The 10,142-nt window shown below is 24.9% G+C and overlaps 1 protein-coding gene across 1 annotated transcript; it reads right to left on the reverse strand.

Moving 5' to 3' along the window:
- Positions 1-4,549: 4,549 nt before the first annotated feature.
- LOC112707156 (transcription activator GLK1) lies at positions 4,550-10,142 on the reverse strand. The gene is made up of 6 exons (XM_025758772.3): positions 9,407-10,142; positions 8,980-9,120; positions 8,619-8,912; positions 7,877-7,936; positions 7,569-7,676; positions 4,550-5,371 (listed from the first exon to the last, which is right to left on the reverse strand). The coding sequence occupies exons 1-6, from the start codon at positions 9,854-9,856 to the stop codon at positions 5,213-5,215; spliced, it is 1,212 nt and encodes a 403-aa protein (XP_025614557.1). The 5' UTR covers positions 9,857-10,142; the 3' UTR covers positions 4,550-5,212.

Consider the following 10,142-nt stretch of genomic DNA (forward strand, 5'->3'; position numbering starts at 1 on the left):
TTTTGTCCCCATTACTAAATTTTTCTGAGTCCGTCGCTGTTCACAGCTTATGTCATCATCGCTGCTCATCCCATTACCGTCGCTGTTGAGCCCGTCACCACCTTTCTCCTGCCGAGTCCCTTTTCTCTAGGTAAATTTTCCTCTCTCTTTCTCTCTCTCTCTCTCTCTCCCCCTTTCTCTCTCTTTCTCTCTCTCATTGTGAGTCTGTTAAATTCTTCTCTTTTTCTTCCACAGACTCATCACTTAGTCGCCTTCGCTATGAGCCCGGACGTTGCCGTTGTAATTTCATCTGAGTCTGTCACCGAATAAAATAGAATTTTTATTCAAATTAAAAATAGACATGCATGAGATCATTTTTGCATGTAATCTCTGAATTTTCTCATCCAAATTTGATCTATGTGGTTGAGTATTTTAGTATGGGATCATCGTGGTTTTGTTGTGACACTAATGTGATAAAAATTTCGGTAATTTCATAACTAATATATGAGATAGATCAGATTATGAAAGTAATAAGAGAAATAACATTTAGATTTACGTGTAAAATTTATAAGAGGTTATCTCAGGAAAATATATATTTATAACCCAAGTACGTAGAAGATTGTTAGACAATTATTATTTCTTAATATATTTATGGATAATACATATATTAATTATAATCGTAAATTAAGTAATTTCACATTAAATGACTCATACAACGGTGATCTCATTTATTATCATAAATGTTGAATTAAATAAGTCATTATTACTTTTGATTTAGATAAATGAGATTAAAATCATAGATACTATTTTATTTGAGTTTTAGGGTTTATTAAGTGTCACATTCAAATATAAATAATGACTTTAGAATTTTGGTATCCAACACATCAAACTCGCCTTCATAGCTCTTTTCCCACAGTAAAATTAAGATTCAGCCATATCAAATTCTCTTATCTCAATCATACTCTCGAATAAAGAGACGCTTCCATGCTCTTAGTTATATTTTTTAATGAGTTAACATAAATGATCTTGAGGTTGAGAAATCCTAAAATTTTCAGCTAAAATAAAAAATTTTATTCAATCAAATGATAATAAATAATTTTATTGAATTAAATTATATTAATGTTATCATTGGATGATAAATAATGCTAGAAAAATAAATAAATAATATTTTAAGAGTATATAAATATTAAATTGTCATTTCAATTTAATTTTTTAATCAACGATAATAAATATCTTAAATTAATTAAATTTGTATAAAAATTATACACCTAAAACTATTTCATTTTTTCAAAAAAATTTTTATAATACAATGGTTCAATGAGAGGTTGACTATTGAGAATTGAGTATAATATTTTTAAATTTGTATTTTCAATAAAAAATATACTTAGTTCTATCCATCCTAAATAATTCTATATTCACTATTACTTATCCATCTAAATAATTCTAACATTGATAGAATATTATTTTTAGATGCAAAAAATTTAAAATATATTTATTCTATTTCAAAAATTAATATTCATATTTAACTTAGAATTCCAACAAATATGACAAAAAATATTTTTTAGTTAAAAAATTAAAGTAAAATATCTATAAATATATTTTTGTACTTTAGCTTTAGATTTTTCAAAAAATTTTGGCAAGTTAATGAAATCAAATTATATTTCTATAACATATATAAGAATGTATATTACACATAAATAAAAAAAATAGGTATAGTAAGAACAAATACATAAATTAAAATAAAATTTAGAAAAATAAGAACCAATAAAATATTGAAGGAAAGAAATATAAATAGAAGGGAAATAAAATTATTAGATGAAAGAGAAATAATTTAATAAATTTTATGTGTATATAAAAAAAGAATAAAAAGAAGATATACAGTGCTTTATTTAATTTAGCAAAATTTATGGGAATAAACACATAGAATAAGAGAATAAAAAATGATAATAAAAAGAAGCTAAACATCTGAATTAATATCAAAAAATAAAAACTAATAAAATAATGATAATCTATCATAATCTTAATCTTTTAATATAATTAATTAATAATAATATAATTAGTCTACCATAATCAATTTTGTTACTCACTTTAACCTTATTATTCATTTATTGTATCTAAAAAAGTATATAATGTCACACTTATTTTTAAAAAGATGAAACTCTTCAAATACACGGTATAATATATAATTTAAGAACAATAAAATAAAAATATCTAGACTTTTATAATAGTATTTGAAATTTCCAATGACGATAATACAAAGTATTTAAATTGACCAAATGAATTCAATAGTTATCCTTTGCACATCTTATTTAAATTTGAATCTTAAAATTTACTTTTATCTTTTTTTTCTAATATCAATTATTTTTGACAAAAAATAGAGAAAAAATTTATTGGACAAAAAAAATATCCGATCAAAAAATTATTATAAGGAGATTTATAATTAGAGAAAAAAAGAATAAAAGTATTAATAATAATTAAGAAAAAGAAACGAAGCTTGTATTAAAAAATGTTAGAAAAGAAATAATAAAGTTCATATTAATAATAATAATGTTGAGGAATGATGTTGCTGCTTTAGACTTTTAACCTTCGTTTTTGGCCATCTTTTTTTGTTTTTTACTTTTTTTAAAATTATCAAGTCATAAAAAAATAAAAAAAATAATTCAAGAAAACGAAAATAGCAAGATTGAAAACAGTAAGATTAATAGTAACTATACAAATCAAAATACATAGAAGAAAAATAAACTATTATATGATAGAATTAACATGAGTATATTTCATCATTAAATAAACAAAGTTAATGCACAACAAAATTACATGTAAAGAGAAAAAAAAGAAAAAAGAGTTAAAATATCCAAAGTGATAAAAAGATTATTTTATAGAAGACTATAAAATAATGAACTTCTAACTAAATTAAAATGTACTTATTATTATTAGAAAGGGTAAGAGAGAGCAGTAGAGAAAAGGTTTGTGTGTATTCAAGTTGTGTAAAATGATACAATATAGAAGGGTATTTATAGGTGCTAAGAGAATCGAAATAATAAAGACGTAATATCTTATAATAAATATTTAGATATGTTAAATAATGCTAATTGATCTATACTATATGATATCAAAACAAAAAAGAATCACGGTGCTAATATAATATTATCAATATTATATAAATCATCTTTGTATTTATTTTTCGGTGCGTATATAATATTTAATTAACACATTAAGATATATATAATATTTTGTTAATACATATATAATATAAAGTGATTTATAAATTATTTTATTGAATATTATAAATTAGAATGATTTATAAATTATTATTAATTCGTATATAATGTATAATTAAATTTAATGAATTCAATTAGAATAAACAACAAATATATTCTTTTTATTTCAGACTTTATAAATGAATAAATTAATTAACTAATATAATAAATTATAATTAATGTAGTAAAATTAATTAAATAATATATATTATAATAAATTATATTAATATTTAAATATCTAATCAAATCAATTAGCTGATATAATTAAGTCATGGTAATAAGTTGTATTGAATGAGTTAAAATAATTAAATCAAGAAATACTCTCCAGAACATGCCACGTCAGCTCTATCATTAAGTGCAGACATCCAATTTTTATATAATAGAATAGATATTAGAAAGTTTATATAATAATATTATCATAATCAATACTATATGATATCAAAACAAAAAAAAAATACTGTGCTAATATAATATTATTAATATTATATAAATCATCTTTGTATTTATTTTTCTGTGCGTATATAATATTTAATTAACACATTAAGACGTATATAATATTTTGTTAATACATATATAATATAAAGTGATTTATAAATTATTATTAATTCGTATATAATGTATAATTAAATTTAATGAATTCAATTAGAATAAACAATAAATTATTTATTTTATTTCAGACTTTATAAATGAATAAATTAATTAACTAATATTACAAATTATAATTAATGTAGTAAATTTAATTAAGTAATATATATTATAATAAATTATATTAATATTTAAATATCTAATCAAATCAATTAGCTGATATAATTAAGTCATAATAATAAATTGTATTGAATGAGTTAAAATAATTAAATCGAAAAACACTCTCCAGAGCATGCCACGTCAACTCCATCGTTAAGTACAGACATCCGATTTTTATATAATAAAATAGAATAGATATTTAAATTAAAATAAATTATTGTAATCAAGTAGTAATATAATCCTAATTTTGTTGTTAAATATTTTAGTAATATGATCCTAATTTTGTTGTTAAATATTTTAAGTTTTAATAACTTTTCACCTAATTTTTTTAAGTTCGGATATAAGACTAATAATGTATTTGCATATATATTTTTTTTAAATTAAAAGTGGGACTCCAATCTAACATGTTTAAATGAAGATAAAAAAATTATGTCAATTGAATTTTAATTCATTGATGTTTATCTATATACATTTATAAAAGAAAAAAAACATACTATATATTATGCTAATTGAAATATACCTCATTATTATTTATCTGCATACATTTGTAAAAGGAAAAAACATGTATATATTCTAAATCATATTATCATAACTCATATTAGGGAGTAAACAAAAACGTATTCTTATTACAAGATACAAACAGTATACAACCTCATACCTTAATTAGCATGAATATAAATAGACGCAAATTGATCACTCTTTTGCATAACTGAATAGCTAGCTTAGGATCAACTTACTCATATCATGAGATTTAATAAGTAATACAAAACTCACAGCTAGGGTTTGTATATGATAATCCACAGGGTCATGGATACACAGAATGATGAGTAGTGAATAGTAGTGATGGCAAACAAGTAATGGTAGTCCACTCTTTTTGTTAAAAGTATAACGACAAATAAACTCTTAAAAATTTATATTTTGAATAGATTAATCTCTAAAAACAAAAGTACTAATAAAATTTTTTAGGATAATAGATGTGGACAAATTAGTTTAAATTAAGACCTTCTATCATGATTATAAGGACTAATTTAAAAATAGTATATTCGCATCTACTATACTAAAAAATTTTATTGGTATTTTTTTTAGAGACTAATATATTCAAAATATAAATTTTTAAAAATTTATTTGTCATTTACTCTCCTACTAAACAAGCAAAAAAAGCTGAGAAGTCGTCGAATTAGGGTTTAGCATAAATCAAAGGGGCAAAAAAATAGAGCCCTCTCCTTGAAAGATTAATTAAGCACAGGAGTTGCGGGTGGAATTTTTGGAATTCCTTGTCTCTGTAACTCACCCACCACACACTCTACCGCTGGAGCTTTAAGCCCAAGTGGCAGTGGCAGCCATGGTTTTGATAATACATCACCAATCGCAGCATCTACGCTTTCCTTTGACTGTTGATTAATTAAACACAATAACAACAACCAGAAACAAGTTAAATAATTGAATCAATCATGCATGAAATTGTATTTACCGAAACAAACGAACAGTGAGTTTCTTGTATTATTTAATTATTGGGATTAACGATGAAAATAGAACAAGGAAATTAACTATCCATGGAACGTGACGAATCCAACAAATGAAACTTTGTATTTATGGACAAAGACGAAAAATGACAGAAAGAGATGGATTTATATGGAGATGAAGAAGAATTACAAGCATGGTACATTTAACCAATTCAAACTTATTTAATCACAATATAGTAATTATATTCAAAAATATTATTCATACACTAAAATTAGATACTAAAATCAATAACTAATGTATTTGTGTATAAATATATGTATGAATTTAATTTATTTTTAACATATATTTATATTTCAATATATATTTTATACTAGTGAATGATTTTAGTGACTAATTTTAATATACACGTAACATAGTCAAATTATATTTCTTCTATTTTTTCATCTTTGAGTTATTAACATCAACTCAATAATAATAATTTGGGAGTGTTATTATTACTATTACTATACAATCATATTAAGTGTTTATATAAAAAATTAACTACTAAATTATTAATTATTAATATAAAATATATATTAAAAAATAAAATACATATTAAAATAAATTATATATATTTATTTATACATAAATATATAATGATCAATTTAATAATAAAATTTTATGTATATATAATATTTTTTATTATTATATTATGAAGACCGTTTTAATTTAAAAAATAATCTAAAAAATTAACTATGATATAAGTTAACTAAACTAATTTTTTATTTTTTTTAAAATTCAAAAAATTAAAATAATAAGAAATTATTTTTTATTGTTTTTGTAATAGACATATTTTTTAGTTAATTTGTCAGAATTAGCTTCATTTATAGTTAGTTCCTAATGGAACCGATTTTTTTTTTATTATACAATTGTGAGCCTTTCATAATGTAGTGTAGTATGTATGAGTTATTTAATTTATTGATTCAGTTTTATTTACAATTCAATTTTATTTCTAACCATTAATAAATGTTGAATTTATTGTAGCATGACTTTTGTAGTCTTTTCTGTTTTATTATAATATAAAATATATATTTATATATAAAACTTCAGCTTGACCCATATGAAATGTCTGACGAAACATTAAAATATATGTATACATTAAATTTCATGACAAATAAATTCATATGTATTTTTATATATAGAATGCATTGTATAAAATTTTCATTACAATTATATTTTACTACTCTAACTAAATATATCCTATAAAATCCTAGAATTTTATTCAAAAATTATTATCGATGATGAAACCAAAACATTTTTTAAGATTATCTATTACACATCTACTCTTAATATCTACACTTTTTATATAATGCCAAAGTTTTATTTTTAAATCTACGGGAAAAAATTAAAAGTAAAGATTTATATGTAAATCTTTTTATGTAAAATTAATAGTTAAAAATTATTAAATAATTTAATATATTTAATTAAATTATTATTTAATAATTTTTAATTATTAATTTTATATAAATAGAACTGTTGGTGAGATTTTACCAAAATTAAAATTAACATCTGCAGTTCCATTTCGTAGTAATAACCAACTATTTTCTCTTTTTTGTTTGTATTTGTACCTTTAAAAAGAAAAAAAATTGATTTTTTATATATATAATTTGTATTGATTAATTATAAAAGTTTTTTTAAATAATTATTCATACGATTAATATAAAAAATAATTTTTTATGTATAAAATTATTTTACACAAATTATATATATATATATATATATATATATATATGCGCGCATATTTTTTTAATTTTTATATATTCATATTATAAAAGAGCTTTATACGATCCACCATTAAATCGCTTAAATATTTTTTAAAATAATACATTTAAAATTAATTATTTTTAATGATGTAATAATACAGGATTAATTATTTATCTAAAATTTTTTATATTAATAATACATAGAAATTTTTGGTGACTTTTCTAATTTTTGGTGACTTAATAATGCATAGAAATTAAATTCATATAATACTATACAACTTGTTTATTCAATAGAAAGAAGTGTTACTTTGATTTACTTCTTTTAACTGTGTTTGTATTAAAATAAACGAGGTATACAGTACAAAGAGTGAAGAAAATTTACCGGATGGAAGTCAACTAGGGGCTTGGGCATGCCGGGATCTACTTTATAGATGGCACGCGGTGGTGGTGGGATACCCGCCACGGTGGTGGTTGGCGGAGAACCAAATCTCTGCATGTTTAATTGTATTTAATTTCCTCCATATTGGTGAGTGAAGCAAAAGCACACTTTAATTTTGAGTTGAAATATGTGACAACATGATTTGTTTATGTATGTGTGCTCATGGTGAGATATTATATAAAAAGATTAGGATCCAAGTTTGAAAGGAGAAGACAAGTAGAATGGTTCCAAATGGGGTCATGAGTAGTTACCGTTGTTGTCAGAGGTTGTGGAAAACACGGTGTTCCTGGGGGTACTGCCTTTTGATGAGCCTGTACTCAAACAACAATAATATGCACGCCTCTTAGAGTTTAGACACAAATTAAGTGCATACAAATACCAATTATTAATCAAGAAAAGTGTTGTTTTAACCCTAAACCCTAACTAAGTAATGATATGATCAAAAAGTTAAAAGTATTTTTGAAGCTGTTCTCAATTTTACTATTAGATAAGATATGATTAAATCAATTGAATTTCGCCCATAATTCAATGATAGAGAAAAATACATTATGTGAAAAAAAATTAATTTTGATACATTGTGATAGAATAAAATTATTTTACATTTGGATCTAATCATATAATGTTATATTAGTAAAAATAATTATTTTTTACATTAAACGCGTAAATAATTATCTAAAAAAATATTATATAAAACATTTTACATTATTATTAATGCATGAAAACTAAACTTATATAAAAAAGTGAATTTTCTTAAATAAAAAAACAAAACATTTATTATCAAGGGAAGGTAAACAACTTATATAATGCTTACATAACAAATTAATTATCAATATAAAATATATATTAAAATATAAAATATATATTAAAAATAATTAAACAATAAATATATATTTATATATAATTACATAAATATATCGTAACTAATTTTTTATATATAAAAATGTAATATTTTTAAAAGTGAAATTATATAAAGTAGAAGAGAGAAAGAGTTACCCTTTGGTGGTGAGGGTGGTGCCAAAAAGAAGGGTCGGAAGGCCAAGGTGCAGGAGGCGGTGGCTGATGAGGTTTAGGCGGCCACATGTGCATGGTGGGATGACCCCACACATGTAAGGGTCTAAACTGGGGCGGCATTGGTGTAATTGGAGTCGGAGGAAAACCAATGGTTGGTGCAACCCAAGGGCTCACCTCTCTCTTCCCTCTCCCTCCACCATACATCTGCCTCCGTTGACTCCAACTTGCTGCTTCAGCCTCCCGAGCTAGTATATGCTTCCTATGTGATCGATATTTCTGCATTCAATTTTCCACGGTTTAGAACAATATATACCTCTTCAACAGTAACTATATATATTGTTACCTGAAGGTGGCTAGCGATGTTATGGCGGGTGAGGCAGTCAATTCCCATGATCTCTAGAATCCTTGAAGGGACTGCTTTATCAACTCCCAGCTGCTCCACTGCTTGAACAAATCGCCTGTGCAATTCTGGGGTCCAATCCACCTAATTTTATTTATTTCACACAAATTAAGCATCATCAAAATTACTATATAGGACAGTTGCATTAAATTTAGATCTTCTATGACACCCTGTAACTTATGGTACCCGTGAGTGAGTACCTTCACACTCTGGGCGCGACAGTATACAGATAGAGACAGAACCTTAAAACGTTCATTAATTTCATCAACTTCATCCAAGCCTAATTACTTAATCATCTCATATCCAATGATTTCGAGTCAAATTAATTATTAGTTGAAGAGAAAGTAATTTCAAAAGTTATTGTACTTACCTTCTTAACCTTTTTCTTGGTTTGATGAGGATTCTTTGATTGACATGATGAGGAGGATGATGGTTTTCTTCCTTTATTATCACCTTCTTTATTACTAGGGGATGGATTCACTACGATGGATCCATCCCTTTTGCTCACTATCTCCTCCCCTCGACTACTCGAGCCGGATTCCGAAGAAGCCGATTTACCACAACCATTCAAGACTAGGGATGAAGAATTGTTCGCGGCGTTGAGTGAGAAGTCGGCGAAGATGTCAGGATCCATTTCGAGATCCGGCAAGACATCTGCGTGGTTGATGCCGGCGAAGAGATCGTCGAAGTTGATGCTTTCCAACAAGTTGCCCTCGGATAATTCAGCAAAGTCGTCTTCTCCAATGATGGATAAGGTCTCCATGTCCTGTCCTTGGATTTCATCATCTCTGTTGGTCCTCAAAGGTGACACCGCAAGCATCAATCCTCTCCCCAACACACTCTCAAGTGAATGAAAGATAATTTGAATTTGAAATTGTGATGAAGAAGTAAGGAGTACTAGCTATTTAGTGCATGAAAAGTAGTTTGGAATTGAATTATTTGAAGAGTTGGAGAAGGAGACCTTGGTTGGATGTGTGTGAACCACAAGTTGTGTTATGAGAGAAGTAAATGAAGTCATTTTATATATGTTTTTGTTTGGGCGTGTGGCGTGCTACACCAGCTACATGCAACTTGCAATGCACCTCTCATCTGCGTCTCCAAACAAT

Source organism: Arachis hypogaea, chromosome 8 (genome assembly GCF_003086295.3).
Source record: "Arachis hypogaea cultivar Tifrunner chromosome 8, arahy.Tifrunner.gnm2.J5K5, whole genome shotgun sequence".
Lineage (NCBI taxonomy): Eukaryota > Viridiplantae > Streptophyta > Magnoliopsida > Fabales > Fabaceae > Arachis > Arachis hypogaea.